At 46.0% G+C, this 17,361-nt stretch overlaps 1 protein-coding gene across 6 annotated transcripts in view; it reads right to left on the reverse strand.

Annotated features, from left to right (window-relative positions):
- The window catches only part of ush2a (Usher syndrome 2A (autosomal recessive, mild)), a 1,354,742-nt gene that overhangs the window by 399,820 nt on the left and 937,561 nt on the right, over positions 1 to 17,361 (reverse strand). For all 6 annotated transcript variants that reach the window (XR_005462328.1, XM_038811752.1, XM_038811743.1 and 3 more), the window contains one exon: positions 419 to 747. Coding sequence is in view for 5 of the 6 variants with exons in the window: in XM_038811752.1 (XP_038667680.1) it covers positions 419 to 747 (329 nt within the window). In the remaining variant the exon portion in view is untranslated. The remainder of the gene's footprint in view (positions 1 to 418; positions 748 to 17,361) is intronic.

Consider the following 17,361-nt stretch of genomic DNA (forward strand, 5'->3'; position numbering starts at 1 on the left):
AGCTGGATTGTAGTGACCATACTGAAGTCTTAGAGCTTCAGATTATCCCAATTTGTTAATTCTCTCTCATACTGAAACAGCTCTACACTTCATCAGAAGCACACATCAGGACTTGTACGCATCTTAGGGTATGAGCACCACACATGAGCACTCAACAATCCCACCAGAAGCAACACTCTTAGGGACTGAGACCAGATATATTTTAAGGCCAGGACCTCAAAGTAGCTCTGGTCTCAAAGTTAATATCAGCTGCCCAGTTGGATTAAAATCTGCCCATTGTGTCATCTGATCTCTTGTCTATCTCACATGCTTGATAAAGTTTGTTATTTGAAAAACAATCTTTCAAACAGCCTGCCTTTTTGTTTGAAAAATACGAATTGGAGGATGCGCAACAATATAATGGATGGAAAAATCATACCTTACATTAGGTCCATTTGGTCTTGTGGGAGGCCGCCATGAAACAGAAATAAATGACTCGCTAATGGGCATTGCAACCAAGGGGCTAATACCCTGGGAAACTGTGGGGTGAGTAATTACTCCACTTGGCAAACTTTCAGTGCAGCCCCCGGTGAATCCTCCGCCACTGGTGCAAGCAACAATCGTCACTGAATAATTGGTGAAAGGGACTAGATCCATCACAGTGTACTGCAGCACTGAGGTATTCAAAATTGTGATGTGTGGACTGGGCATTCGGATTTCATAATGAAGGATTTCACCGTTCATCATCAGTGGAGCTCGCCAAGTAACCTGCAAAAAACGTTACACTGTGTAACCAGATTCATGTTGATATAGCTGTTCATAAACGTCAGTAAACTACAAAAATTATCTCACTGCTTAGCAGCTGCCAAGTCTAATGCATTATGGTTTTCAAAGAGGCAATGTCCTTACCAAAACACTTCATATACTTATTTTACCCCATTTGTTCTAATTGCTTGAAAATTTTAAATCACTGTGGCAAATAATAGTGAACTACAAATAGAACTGCAAGTTATAACTGAGTTATCTGTTTGCGTGACAAATTCTATATCTAACTCATGCCCAAATTAGCTTACCAAAACTGGGATAAGTTGAATCAGTTCTTGACCAGAATGTTAGGAGAAGTGCCGACAGGAGAGAATATTGGCAATGCATGTCTTATTCCATTACGCACTCATATTTTGGTTACCGAATGCCCATTCTTTTGGTATCAGTATTAACTGTGATGTTTTCAGGCAAACAATATCTGCAAGATTTCTTTGTATACAATAGGGGAGGAACTATCAGAAAAGTAGACAAGACTAGATGTGGATGAAGGGGCAGGATGTGAAATTCCAAAATTTGCTGAAGAATACAAAGATAGATAAGAGAGTAAGTTGCGAAGAGGACATATGGGGCCCGATTCAACGGAAACATTTCTGAGTGTCAATTTGGGTATTGTGTTCCTCGACGGCCACATTGGCAAGATTGCGACCGGTGCTTAATGGCATTTTCTACATCTACAAAAATGAGCCCCCATGAGATTCTCACTATTACTGGCTCACTCGCGATCTGATTTGCTGGACTCACGCCTCAGCAGGTCGCCACTAACAAGGGGGAGCTACTTTTAAATGTCTTCTCACTACTCGCTCGCAGTCAGCACACAAGCATGGTGGAGCACAGAACTGCTCCTCACTTTGGCGATGCCAACCTGGTCAGGTCTCTCAACATTGTCAATGAGACGGGCCACCCTGTTCCCCTGAGGGGGTTAGAGGACCAGAAGCAGGGTTAGTAATGCCGTTTGGTAGGCTGTGGCAGCAGCTATCAGTGCGGGTGGCATGACCAAGAGGGCCAATGTCAGAAGAAGACCAACAACATCCACTGAGCTGCAAGGGTAAGTTACCACCTCCCACCTGGCATCAGTTCTGCCTGCCACCCCTCAAATTCCCAACCACCCCCTCCCCCCCCCCCCCCCCCCCCCCACAAATCACCCTCCCCACATCCCATCTTTGTGTTTGGTCCTCAGCACCCCCTGGTACCATCCACCAGCACAAGCCATTTATGTCCAGGTGCGGTGCTCACACATGCCCCTGACCCATCTAGAGTGCAACTCACAGTACCCTCTCTTTGTCTCATAGGAGAAGATAGCTCATAATAAAAGGAAAAGGGTGAAGACGGAGGCGGATGCCACAGATCCAAGTCCTCACCCTATAAGTGGAAAGGGCCCTGGAAATCGTGGGGGTGTCTGAGGAGAGCAGTCACCAACAATGAAGTTTGCCATTGCCACAGAGATGATGATCCATTGCCCCTTTACCCAGTTGACCTGTCTGAAGTGAGTTGTTTATGTCAGATAAAATGATCCTTTCCTCTCACTGACCACATGTCCATTGTCTCACAGGATCTCCATCCAATGAGGCTGGGCCATTCGAAGTCGTCACCGCCACCCAAGAGACCACCTTGGAGAAGAGCTCCGTGGAGACCACCATTGAGATGTTACAACTATCACCCCCACCTTCCACCAGTCACTCAGTGGGTGACGTTCGTGGACAGGCTTCTGGGGCACAATCTGGCGAGAACCATACATTCGATGATGCATATCAGGTGGAGGCAGGGACATCCAATGGCGACAGCAGGAGGTCTGCTGGATCCCAGGACTCAGCTGGGTCACAGTCAGATGCTGAGCCTCTGGAGAAGGTTCTCTCAGAGCTGATGTAGATGATAGGACACAGCCGTGACGTTTCAGAGACTGCATAGCCGATTGGAGGAGTCCCAAAGGTGCAGGAGATGGTGCCAACGATGTCTGGCATCGAGATCAACACCACTAGCGTGGCGGGTGCTGTGGAAAGCCTTTAGCACAACTTCTGCATCTTGAGTGGTGGTGGCCAAGGCATGGCTTAATCTGTGATGACCATGGCTAAGGGCCTTGATATCATGTTGCAGTTGCTGAGGGACATGTCCCTCATGCAGGTGGACATTGCCGAGGCACTCCAGAGCATGGCCCAGTCACTGAGGAACACCGCTGAGGATGTCAACACCATGTTGCAGACAAAGGGGAGCTGCCAGGACTGGCAGAGCCAGTTGGCTCAAAGGCCCCTGGAGCTCATTCGAGTTCCCCCTCCATCCCATGAGACCCCCTGGGCCCTACCTACATCTTCTAGCACATCTCAAGGGCAGTGGGCAGAACAGGGTGGCACAGCGATGCCAGTGACACCGGTAAGTCGGCTAGGGCCCTTCGGCTCTAGGCTCTCCAGAGGACGTCCACCAAGAGCACCAAAGGCCAAAGGGCACAGAAAGCAGCGGGCTGTGCATCCTGGGGACACACTTAGATGTAGCACTAGAACACGAAAGATCAAGAAGAGGGAGAAGCACTGAGTGGGCACTTGGGAGTCCACTATCTGTAGATTGGGGGAAAGGAAATGTAAAATGTTCACTATTAAAACATGTAACACCTGATACATGTGAAGCCTCTGTTAAGCTAATCTTACTTTAAATGTAGGTACCCGACTGCCTTGAATTTATCTGAATGGCCTGCTATAACATTAAAAAATCTATATTTTTATTAAGGCATTTATAAATATATATATAAAACACAACCAAGACCAAAAAAGAGAACAAAGAGGAAGTCTCATAACAAATAAATAATAACCCAACGCCCCACCCTCCCTACCGTTCCCCTCTATCCACCCTACCTCCCCTGTTTTAACCCTATACCCCCCCACCTCCCCACTGCTGACGTATTAACTATCTTTGAAGAAGTCAATAAATGGCTTCCATCTCTGGGCAAACCCCTGCAGACCCTCTCATGGCAAAGTTGATTTTTTTCCAGCTTACGAAATTCTGCCCGGTTGCCCATCCACACCCCCGGCTTCAGCAACCCTGAGTCCCTCCACTCCAACAAAATCCGACTCTGGGCTACCAGGGAGGCAAAGGACAAGATATTGGCCTCTCTCGCCCCCTGGACTCCCGGGTCTTCCGACACTCTGAAAATTGCCACTTCTGGATTAGGGACAACGTTCACCTTCAGTACCTGAGACATTACATAACAAACCCCTGGCAGAATCCCTCCAGCTTCGGACAAGCCCAAAACATGTGGACATGCTTCAAAGGCACCCCCTGCGCACTGCCCACACCTATCCTCCACCTCCTCAGAGAACCTGCTCATTCTGGCCACCGTCATATGTGTCCTCTGAACCACTTTGAATTGAATAAGGCTAGCACACGAAGAGGATGCTTTCACTCTCCTCAGAGCCTCCTCCCATAACCCAGCCTCCAACTCCCTCCATAGCTCTTCCTCCCACTTCCATTTAACTTCTATTCCCTCTCAGTCCGTTAATTCCTTATAAATCTCCGACCCTCACCAACTCCTGTTTTCAACACCACCTTGTCCTGCATTCCCGGGGGCGGCAGGTCAGGAAAGGACAGTGCCTGCTTCCCAACATAATCCCGTTCCTGTAAGTACCAGAATCCATTCCCTCTGGACAGCTCAGACTCCTCTTCGAATTCCTACAGACTCGAGAAGCTGCTGTCCCACAAATAGGTCCCCAACCGTTTGATCCCCGCCTGCCGCCACCCCCGGAACTCCGCAGCCAAACCCCCCCCCCCCCCCCCCCCCCCTCCCCACCACCACCAGTGCAAATCTATGATTCCCACAAATCGGTGCACCCTCCAGCCTCAGGTGCTGCCACCACTGTCACTACACCCTCAGTGCCGCCGCCACCACCAGGCTCGTAGAGTACCTGGCCGGCGAGAACGGCAGAGGCGCCATCAGCAGTGCCCCTAAACTAGTGTCCTCACAAGAGGCTGTCTCCATCTGCTCCCACACCAGCCCCCCCCCCCCCCCCCCCCCACCCACTTCCTAACCATGGCTATTCTCTGGCCAGTAATAGTTCATTCAGTTTGGCAAGACCAGCAACCCCCCCCCGCCCCCTCCTCCAGCAGCACCTTCTTTGCCATGGGGATTTCCCCACCCAAACAAACCCCAAAATCAGGGCATTGACTTTCCTAAAAAGGCCTTTGGAATAAAAATCGGAAGGCACTGTCATTTTCACAGTTTGCACATCCCACCTCTTTAAATCCCCTTTCATCTGCTCTACCAACCGTGCCAGGTTCAATTTGTGCAGTTGGCCCCATCCCCGCGCCACCTGGATGCCCAAGTATCTAAAGTTAATTTCCACCACCTTAAACGGCAGCTCGCCCAGCCTCCACTCCTGTCCCCTTGCTTGAATCGGGAATACCTCACTCTTCTCCATGTTTAACTTATACGCAGAAAACTGGCCGAATTCCTCTAAAATGTTCATGATTCCCCCTGACACCTCCCAATGGGTCCGAAATGTAGTGTATCCCTATCCAATTCCTTGATGCCCTAAGTGCTATTGCCAATGGTTCTGTCACCAAAGCAAAAAACAATGGGGAGAGTGGGCATCCCTGCCTTGTCCCACAATGCAATCCAGAATACCCCAAACTCACTCGATTCGTCCTGACACTCGAAATTGGCGCCTTTTATAGCAACCAGAGCTAATCCACCAACCCCTACCTGAACCATCCCAGTAATTCCCACAGATATTCCCATTCTACCCAATCAAAGGCCTTCTCCACATCCATAGCGACCGCCACCTCCACCTTCTGTCCCACCAGGGGCATCATAATTACATTCAATAAGGGCCTAACGTTCTCCAACAGAGGCCTCGCCTTTAAAAACCCAGTCTGGTCCTCCCCAATCACCCCCAGCACACAGTTCTCAATTCACGAGGCCAAGATCTTTGCCAAGCTTGGCATCCACATTCAGCAACGCGATAGGACGATAGGACCCACACTGCTCTGGGTCCTTATCCTTCTTCAAAGTCAAGAATATCGAAGACTGCAATAACATAGGGGGAAGCTCCCCCTTCTCCCTCACCTCACTGTATGCCCTTACCAACAGGGGCCCCAGATGCTCCAAAAAAATTTATAAAATTCCATGGGAACCCATCCGGGCCCGACACTGCCTGCATCACACCTTTTCCCTTCATCACCTCCACCAGTCCAATAGGTACCCCCAGCCACTCTACCAGATCCTCCTCCATTTTAGGGAACTCCACCTCATCTGGAAATCGCCGCATTCCTCTCCCCCCACTAGGAGCTCCGATTCATATAGCCTCTTATAAAATTCCTCAAATGTCCCATTCACCCCCACCGGGTCCAAGACCACCCTTCCTCTCCCATCTTCACCTTTCTGATTTCCCTCGCCGCCTCCTGCTTCCTAAGTTGGTTGACCAGCATCGTACTCACCTTATCGCCACATTCAGACGCAGCCTGCCTGGCCTTCCGTAACTGCCCCATTGCCTTCCCCATTGACATAAACCCAAACTTCATGTGGAGCTACTGCCGTTCCTTCAACAATCCTGCCTCCGGGGCCTCCGAGTATCTCCTATCTACCTGCCGGATCATCTCCACTAGCCTAGCCATCTCTGCCCACTCTGTCCTATTCCTGTATACCCGGTTCATTATAAACTCCCCCTTGACCACTGTGTAAAACACCTGCTCGCAGGCAGGCGAAATCTCACCCGTATCATCCAGCCCCATATACACCCGAATGGCAACCGTCACCTGCTCCCACACCTCCTCGCCTTCTAACAACCCCAGGTCTAATGTCCAATGCGGGCGCTGGTCCACCGCCTCCCCCCCACCCCCCCCATCCCCAATCCACTTGCAAGTCCACCCAATGCTGCGAGTGGTCAGATAACACAATCGCCGAATGGACCACCCCCACTAGCAGAGTCTTATCCACCACAAAGTAATCAATCTGCGAGAACACCCTGTGCACATGGGTATGAAAATTCCTTCGCATTCAGCCTCCCAAACCTCCATGGGTCCACCCTCCTCATGCGCATCATGAACCTCTTAGCTCATTAGCCACCGCCGACACCCTCCCCAACGCGGACACAACCGATCCAATCTCAGCTTGATAACCGTATTAAAATCTCCCCACGCACAACCCCCCCACCAGGCCCTCCCTCGGATGTCCACCGTCACCAACTCACTCCTTATTGCACCTCAACCGCCCCACCCCATCAGCAGTCCCCCTCCCCAAACAACACAACAATCCCATCCCCCTCTAGCACTCTAACCACCTGTTCACCCCCCGCTGTGCTCCTGTAACTAGCTTGCCTAGCTAGCCTAGCAGCCCCCGCCCATAGTACCAAGCATCTTACCCCCATTGATTTCCCTCCCCGGCCCTCACACACTGTCATAATGCAAACAACAATAACAATGAAAAGAAGGGGAAAAAAGGTGTACTTCCCCCTCCACCATCCTCTGGCCTCCCACCAAAGAACCCCATGAAAACTCTAGACAGCCCCGAAGAGGAGAGGTTCTCCCCTGGCCACCACCCAAAAAAAGAACACAGAGCAACACAACAAAAAGAGGGGCAGGGGGAACCAACACCACCTCACATTGCCTCCCACTCCTGCCAGTCCATTGTCTCTCAAAAACTCCCTTGCCTCTTCTGGTGTTCCAAAATATTACCTGGGGCAGCAGGGTAGCATGGTGGTTAGCATAAATGCTTCACAGCTCCAGGGTCCCAGGTTCGATTCCCGGCTGGGTCACTGTCTGTGTGGAGTCTGCACATCCTCCCCGTGTGTGCGTGGGTTTCCTCCGGGTGCTCCGGTTTCCTCCCACAGTCCAAAGATGTGCGGGTTAGGTGGATTGGCCATGCTAAATTGCCCGTAGTGTCCTAAAAAAAGTAAGGTTAAGAGGGGGGTTGTTGGGTTGCGGGTGTAGGGTGGATACGTGGGTTTGAGTAGGGTGATCATGGCTCGGCAAAACATTGAGGGCCGAAGGACCTGTTCTGTGCTGTACTGTTCTATATTCTATTCTATCTATTCTATTACTCGCGGCTGTTGTGGATCACCCAAAGACAGACCGGGTACAGCATCTCGAACTTCACCGCCTCTCTTATTAAAGAGTGCAGCCTTGACCCGCTTGAATACGGCTCTCCTCTTTGCCAGTTCTGCACCCAGGTCCTAATATACCTGAAGTTCGTTGCCTTCCCGGGTACATCTCCTCGTCTGCCTGGCACACCGCAAGATCTTCTCTTTATCCAAAAACCGGTGTAGCCTCACCACCATCACCCTTGGTGCCTCTTTCGCCTGCATCTTCTTCATCAGCACCCAATGCGCTTAGTCGTCTTCCAGGCGTGGGCTTCCAGGAATGGTTCTCCAAATCCTCTTCTTTCTCCTTGAGCCACTTCTGAGTCTCCCTCAGCATCCCAACTTCGGCGGCCAATGAGGTAAGCTGCTCCTCGTGCTCCCCTACCACCTCCTCCACCTTCTCGATCGCCTGACTCTGGGTTTCCAGCCTCAGCTCTACACAGTCGATCCCCTCTTTCAGCAGGTCCAGCACCTTCCCAAGGTCCTCCTGACCCTCCCTCCTGTATTGGCTGAACTTTTCCTTTAGAAGGTTCACCAGCTGGTCCATTGACCATTGGGCTGGTAAGGCCGGCCCCTTACTCTCCGCCATCTTCCCCTGTGTCACACAAAGTGTTTCTTGTTCCTGCAGCTCCTACCTTCTCGTCCACTTCTGGTCTGCGGTGCAGCCATCAGCCTCACCAGTGGAGTGTAGCTTTCCCCCACCACCACTGCATTTTTTTTCTCCAAAACATCCATCCGGCAACCAGAGAAAAGGACCAAAAAAAAATCATCTTGAATGGGAGCTGCCAAATGTGCAACCACTCACTCCATGGCCGCCACCGGGAGTGCTTTAACATTTTTAATATTAGTTTCTAACTTTTTCCCTCTGACAGATGTTAAGTTAACTGAACTGCTTTCTGTCACAGTATGTAATTGAAAACAATGGCACTGAAGACATATTTGGGGTCAACTGGGGAATTCAATCCTGACAACGAGGATGGAATAATTACAAACAAAGGTTACACATTTGGTTGAAAGTGAAGAAAATAGGAATATGGATCGAGGAAATTTTAATCAATCTTGTCGGAGAGATCCCAACTTGATGGAATATGCTTAAATTAATGAAATACTGGACCCATATTATGACACAACTAAAAACAAAATTGCATTGAGAGTTATATTCTGTCAAAGGAATCAGTTTCCAAGTGTGACTATTGCAGATTACATTCTCAGATTAAATAAACTCCCTCAGCACTGTGAGTATAGGGCGTGAATTTAGTAATCGGTCTTAGTTTCATGTCTGTAGGAGGCCGGAGGAACAATAAAATCCAGAGCCTGCTTTTGATAAGGGGCAATAAGCTGTTGTGGAACGAAAAGGCCTGGAAATGGCAAAAAGAAATAGTTGCAAAAAGCGTGTTCTTTTCCTGAGCTGGTAGCCACTATTGAACACACTTTATTTACACCTCCCCAACAGAGAGGGCAGCAGAGAGTGCTGTAAAACAAAATTCTCAGTTGTTGTAACATATTGCATTCCCTCACCACACCTGAAGATGGTGTGCCTTCATAAAATGTTCCTCTGTACCTGTATATAGTTAATTGAGTTCATTGGAATGGTTCAAGGAATACCAATCCTGCATTACTACAACATCCCAAAACAAAATGTAATTTGCAGAATTTCTCTCTTCAGGCAAAATTAAATGTTCACAAATAGTAACACATTTAATATAATAAAATGACCCCGGGTCATTCACATAAATGTGATTTCACAAAATTAAACATTCAGCCAAAGAAGGAGATTTAGAAGGGTTGCACAGAAACCAACACAATTGGTGAATAAAAGGTCTTGTAAATAATTTCAATGCTAACTATAGCAAGGTGATTTTCAAATGAATCTCCAAAACAGACAAAGTAAGCCTGGAAATGACTATGCGTGTTTATTATAGGCTAATGTCTCATAAGGGATGCTGCCTTGCCCAAAGTTGCAGTTTACAGAATGGGGCACAATTTGCATAATTTTCACTTGTAAAGCAGGTTGAGCACATGCAAATCAAGGCCCACCTTTTCCCAAAAAGGGTCATCGGAAAATCTAGCAAAAGGCAAATACAGCGTGCAAGGTCAGAGGCCTGATTCTGCAAATATCCGCATCATCAGAAAATCTACCCGGTTATAGGTAAATTGAGAAACATATACGTCCTGTGGAAAATGGCTGGTGTGCTTTAAAATGAATTATGTACATCTTGATAACATTAATCCTTCTGTTATAGTTAGAACCAATTGGGACTCTCAATGGATTTTGAAAAGAGACACAAAGAAAAGTATTATGGTTGACAGAATAATAGAATTGCCATAAGATAAACTTAGTGAGTGGGTCATGTAGGTTAGATTCCTGACAGATTTTACTTATTTTGATGGCAATGATTCCAGAAAAGCAACCCAGGCAATAATGTAAATATTCATCCATGCACCCATTACAAATACAGTAATAGCATCTCAAGGGGGGTAATTCTGACCTCTTGCTATCCATAGTGGAAGCCAATGTTTGAAACTCTGTCTCCATGGCACTAAATAAACAGACTCAACTGAAGGACAATCTGATTCTGCATTCTTTCTTCCATACACTATTGGTATTGGCATTATGGGCTTATGTGGCTCTACACTTGCATTCAGCGCATTTGTTAGCAATGCTATCTACTTTGTGTGTCAAAAACCAGTGTTGTATTTGTGCACTTATGAAGAACCTTTTGTTATCTTTGTTCATACTTTTTGACTCAAGGTAATGGCTGGAGATATTCACTGGTTGCAGATGATTTGTTTGAGGAATTTACTGGTTGGATCGGAAAGGATAAATAGCGTTATGTGGATTTTCAGAAGGTTATTGATGAACTGTCTCAGAAGAAACCTATTCAAAAAATTAAAGCAATTGATAAAACTGAAAATGTGCCAGCACTGATATAATTTAGTTGCCAGACTGGAAATAGTTTAGGTCCAACTTTCTTGTGGGTAGTGGGAATCAGGACCATGTCCAAGTTGTGTCCAAACACGTTTCTGGGCTTCATGATAGCACAATTTTGTGGTCTCGGGGCCTTAGCTGACCTGGAGTTGGGTCTGCTGCCACTTTCGCAGACCCAATTCAATGTGGGGATGGAGCATTTCCAATGAAAGCCCTGTATCAGTTGCTATCTTTGTTTGAAAACTGAAGGTCCATCGACATCGTGGGGCAGCACGGTAGCATGGTGGTTAGCATAAATGCTTCACAGCTCCAGGGTCCCAGGTTCGATTCCCGGCTGGGTCACTGTCTGTGCGGAGTCTGCACGTCCTCCCCGTGTGTGCGTGGGTTTCCTCCGGGTGCTCTGGTTTCCTCCCACAGTCCAAAGATGTGCGGGTTAGGTGGATTGGCCATGCTAAATTGCCCGTAGTGTCCTAAAAGGTAAGGTTAAGTGGGGGGTTGTTGGGTTACGGGTATAGGATGGATACGTGGGTTTGAGTAGGGTGATCATGGCTCGGCACAACATCGAGGGCCGAAGGGCCTGTTCTGTGCTGTACTGTTCTATGTCTATGTCTATGACACCATCATTGGCAGATTTTGAGGTGGCTTAAAGGTGCGTCTCCGAGTGTGAGTACTGACATTCATACTTTAACTCTTGTTGCTGTGCAATATTGAAATGCCCCTCTGAAAGGTGGCCAGCATCACTAAATATATGAAACCATTCCAGACTCCTTGGAATCTTTACTCTGCTGCATCAGAAACCCCTCAACAACCAATTGGTGGTCCAAATGGCTCATCTCCCCCACTGAATGCATCTGCATTCGGGGCTGAAGTATTGTTGAAACAAAGAGGGGAATCATGGGCAGGGAAAGCAGCCCCCACAGCCCTAGCTTTTTTCTCAGAGGGATTTCCCATCCATTATTTGCGTACTTATTTATTTTTGACCTTCCTTCTGTAAACGACAGTGCCCCTGGCTGCCTTAGAGACGGCCATTGCTCCTGGGCGTACTGCTGAGGCTCCTGATCTCCCACTGGTTGAATTGACAGCCATTGGGGGTGAGCTGCTGTCCACAATAGAACGGATTTATTTGGCTGCCACTGTAAAATTGAGGAGCTTGTTTTTGCCGGCCGCCTGTGCATGCCATGGCCCACTGTTCCAGTCTAGAGTATTTATGGGGACAGATGACAAGTCTAACATGCTGCTTTGTTCCATCTGGGAGAACCACTCTTCTCCATGCAAGACTACAGTACCATATTTCCCTCTCCTTCTTGTTCCTGCGGGAATAATGGGCACATAATGTCTGAGGGAGAAGGGAGGGTTGCAGGTGGAGCACGGGGGAATGCTAGCAGCCTTCACAATGCCTCATCCGAGAGCATGCTGAGCACAGTATTGTGGAGAAGGCATCAGCGCTGCAGAACCTTCAGAGTTTCCAAGGCTAACTCTCACCACTTCCTTTTTGTGTTTCATACAGACCATCTCTTTACTCTGAGGAAACCCTTGAACATCAGCAGGAGGATGCACTGTCACATTTGACTCGTGCACCATCCACCATCCAGATACTGTCACCTCGGTGGCTCCATGCGTGTGCCCAAATAATGAGTCTGATGAAGAGTACAGTCTAAGTGCATAGGAGGGGGTGTCAGAGGCAAAGGAGTCAGTGGACAATTCCATTTGAAGGGGAGTGGACAGTCACAGTGATGTTCCATTGGGCCTCAGAAGTCACAGTTTGAGGCTCGATAGTTGGAGATCAAGGAGCAGATGTGTAACCATCTCTCAGTGTTCCCTGAAGTTGTGAGAGCTCATGGAATGTGAGTGGTGGAATCCATGGAGCTCCTCCCATAATATAGTGACTAAGCTCACAGCGATCTATGTGTGGCAGCAACTGGAGTGCATGAAAGAGCAGTGTTATAATCTCAGTTGCTGTTACTACTTGACGGGAAGATTCCTGAATGGAATCCTGTCTCAAAAGATCATAATCATAGAATCATACAATGACTCGCCCCATTGAGTCTGCATCGGCCTTTGGCAAGAGCACCCTACTTAAGCCCATGCCTCCATCCTATCCCCATAATCTAGTAACCTGACTAAGGAGCAATTTTACATAGCCAATCCAACGAACCTGCGCATCTTTGGGCTGTGGGAGGAAACCGGAGCACCCGGAGGAAACCCACGCAGACACGGGTGGGGGGGGGGGTTCAGTCCAAGGCTGAACTTGAACCCGGGTTCCAGGAGCTGTGAGGCAGCACACTGTGACACCGTGTCGCCCGACTTATACTTTTTTTAGAAACTGTGGAGAAACAGAGTCGCAAAACTGCCAATTATTCTTTTTTTTTCATTTTTCAATAAATTTAGAATACCCAATTCTTTTTTTTTCAATGAAGGGGCAATTTAGTGCGGCCAATCCACTTATCTGCACATCTTTGTGTTATAGGGGTGAGACCCATGCAGACACGGGGAGAATGTGCAAACTCCACACGGACAGTGATCTGGGACTGGGATTAGACCTGAGACCTCGGTGCCGTGAGACAGCAGTGCTAACCACTGTGCCACCGTGCTTCCCCAATTGCCAATTATTCTTAACAACAAGAAAAAAATATTGATTAAACATGAAATGTTGGATTATAATATAAAATCCTTTACTCCTCTCTTAGCTTCACAAATGTACTATTTTCAAAGATAACACCCCACTCTGAAACTAAATGGCCAATGCCACTCAACCGATTTTCCATGATTTCTTCTCGCAATCTCCCAGATGATTGCCACAAGAGTGTTTTCAAACTCGGTTCCCAAAAAGTCAAGCTTTATAATCTTCTTTCAAACAATACTTTGCATCAATGGTTTTCATTGAGAATTTATTCCAGGTTTTCATCTACCCTGCCGCTCCACTTTTAACAAGGAATTCAGCACCAGGTTTTCCACTTGTCCTTTCAGATTTCCATTGTTTTAAATGCCTTTACACAAACTCGGTAGTCAGAACCCAGCAGAATACCATTGTTTCAAACACTGAAAATGAGGATGTTAAACCTTATGACTGCTTCAGGTATGTTGCTTGTCTGTAGCTGTAGCCAATATCATTAGCTCTTGTCTTCCCAGGCATGATTTTAACTTCTAGAAACAATATCCTGTCCCCAAAGGCAGATCCTCTTTGTTCCTTTAACTTCAGACTTCTTGGAAACTTCTCTAGTTTGGTTAACCAACTGTTCTGTAAGTATCCTGGGTTTCTTTCTTAACCATTTTTCCATGGTTATGGTTTTTCTTCTAGCACAGCTGAGAGAGATGTTCCCTCTCTAGTCTTCTGAAACTAACTGCCATGAAATCAGTTAAAACTAAATTTAAAATGCATTGATACACTAATGGTGTCCCTGTTTACTAAACACCAGCTTCATGATTCTCACAGATCGTTTACTTTTCACACTGTAACTGTCTCTAAGCACAATAGAAGCACAGTTTTAAATGAAATTAAAACCCCCAGATGAAAACATTTTTGGATATCATGAATCTAACTATAGGTTTTCCCTTCCTTACACAAACACCAAATTAACCCCACTTAATACTATACCTTATTTTCAATATTTACCAATACAAATACAAATCACTTAAAACTACATCTGTTTTCCTGACAGCAGTATGATGTCCTGGAAACCTGCCAGTCGGGCTGCTTGAGGTGTGCCTCTCCTCCTGCCAGTTAAAACTCGGTAATGGTAGATTAAGGCCCTAAAATGGGAATCAATTTCCCGCTTAATGGCCAACTGTTGGTATAATTGGAATGGGGTCGGCATGTAGACAGAAGACAAGTTGCCTGCTGGATTTAATAAGCAGCCCACCTTCAAACCTGGCAGTAAAGGAGCATAAAACCGACCCAATGACTCTGTTCAGGTGCCGTGCCTTAAGAGGGCATTGGAAACCTGGAACTTTCAGGTGATTTGTGCATGAAAATGCAGTGATTTGCCTTTGCCGTCTGCAAATTCTTGCTGACCTTGAGATTCCCTTGTTCTTACCACCCACCCTAGTTATATTGGAGGGCGGCATGATGGCACAATGGCTAGCACTGCTACTTCACAGTGCCAGGGACCCAGCTTCAATTCTGACCTTGGGTGGCTTTGTGGAGTTTGCATGTTCTCCCTGTGACTGTGTGGGTTTGCTCTGGGTCCTCCGGTTCCTCCCACAGTCCAAAGATGTGCAGGTTAGGTGGATTGGACATGCTAAATTGACCCTTAGTGTCAATGGTTAGGTGGGGTTATGGGGTTACACAGATAGGGTGAGGGCGTGGGCCAAGGTGCAATGCTCTTTCAGAGGGCCAGTGGGCCGAATGGCCTCCTCCTGCTCTGGGAAGAATTTTCAAGTTTATAACCAGCCTGTTGGGCTTACAAATGCACCTTCCACAGCCATCAAGTGTCATTTGAACCCTGAACCTTTGACTCAGAGGTAGGTTGCTACCTAGTACATCACAAGACCTCCTGCCCACAGACTAGCAAGGGCAATTTACACTAAATCCACATTCTACCTTCCCAAAAACCCATTCCAGATTAAGATTAAAACTCTTATGTATGGGAATGTATATGATGCAGCTCTCACTCCATGGCCACTGACCTTTCCAAAATACGACAAAAAAAACCATTTACACTGCACCACAATCCTGCAGAAGTTACACTACTGGAACAAGAGAGGTTGCAATATCCCAAGTCTACGTCTCCAGTTGGGGGGATTCACTGATGAAGTGGCATCAATGTAAAAATATCATTAAGGTAGTGAGGAAAGGGGTTAGGAGGTCATTCCCAGTTGTCGTATGGGATGACTTGTCATATAGACTGGGTGCAACAGAGACTGCTGCTTTCTTTAAGGACAAATGAACAAGGCTTCATGCTTCACTGTCACACAGTGTTCATTTATTTATTTAAGTTTTATAAAGTATTGTTGATTTAAATAATAGTTTATCGTTACATTTGGAAGTAAAGATTTTCAAGCTGATAAAAATAGGTTGAAGTACCACTGTTTGATATTTTTTAACATAATGATCAAAATCCCATGAGGATATATTCATTAGCAATATTATTTGAAATTGTCAAAACTGCATTGAAGTGGTGCACCTGGGAATTTTACATAAGTGCATTAACTAATGCAATAAAAAAGAAACAACTATCACAATCTTTCTCATAATGTTTTTTAACTTTAATTTTTGAGGCTAATCCTTTAGCAACTCAAATAGATTATTTGATTTTCACATTGCATTACCCTCTATAAATTACTGTCAATGCATTGTTTGGAACATTGTAATGTTTTAATTAATTTAACATTAGGTGGGAAAATCGATCTTCTTGTGATAAGTTTTTAACTGACTTATATGTGTTTCCCCAACAAATAATTAGGTGACAATGAAATCTTCATTATAATGTCAATATTTTACAAATAATAAATACAGGTACAATACATTTTTAAAATGATTTAGTCCATAATTTTCATGTGTATTAATTTAATATGTAAATATATTCAGTGATATCCTCAGGCGAATCAAATACCCCTAAATCTGGCACTGGTACAAGTCAAATTATAAAGAAGCATCTGTGCACTTGATCAATCAGAATCTAAGCTGGTTGAATATGTACATTTCCTTGATTCAAGTTTACATACAAGTCAATCACTTCTGGCAAATTGTTGTATACAGAAAGATGTCATCAAAACATGAAAAAGATGTTAAAATCTTTAATTTCAAGTTGTTACGTCCTAAGAGGTAGAATTTCTGTTCAGTTTTGCAGTTTTGTTTTGACACAATTTACCCAAAGTTGGCATAACCCACAAAAATGGATTGCGGAATTCAAGCACAATTTATGTTTAGTACAACTGAAGTTTCAACAATCTTTGCGTTTGTCTCAAAACATCATGTTAGAAGCCAGCCCCATTCTCAAACCTGATCACGCCCCAGGATGAACCAATTGCACTCATTTACAGGCTTTTGAGCCTGGTTCTTTTGGATGCAGGAACATCATTGGGCATGATTTAAAAGCGACTGAATGTCAGTAAATTTAAAAAAAACAAAGTGACTACTTATTACAATATATTTAACAATATCTTTTCAAAGCCAATTTGGACGACTTATTGGTGGTGAATTGACATTGTGATCAAAAGTTATTTTTTGTGATAAATACATTTTTAGTTGTATTGATAAAACTACATAATTGGTGGGATTTCTCCCCCCCCCCCCCCCCCCCCCCCCCCCCCTCATTCCCCACGGTGTGTTTTCCAGCAGCGAAGGTGACTTGCCATTGGCTGCCGGCAGAATCTTTTGGTTCAGCAAATGTCTACAGCATTTTGCGTGGCTTTCCCACTCGGGAATTCGCCACATGGGGGATGTGGAGGTTGCTCTCAGTGCCGCCAGCAGTAAGGGCAGGAAAATCCCTCCCCAAATTACTACTCTTTAAGTATATCAAGGAATATTTTAATGCATATCTTTGGAAATAAAATCATTACATTTTGAAGGATTTCTTGAATGTCCTGGCTTATTCCAGATGTTGCGTTTGGAAATATAAAACTTAATTT

The sequence above is a fragment of the Scyliorhinus canicula genome, chromosome 1 (assembly GCF_902713615.1).
Source record: "Scyliorhinus canicula chromosome 1, sScyCan1.1, whole genome shotgun sequence".
Lineage (NCBI taxonomy): Eukaryota > Metazoa > Chordata > Chondrichthyes > Carcharhiniformes > Scyliorhinidae > Scyliorhinus > Scyliorhinus canicula.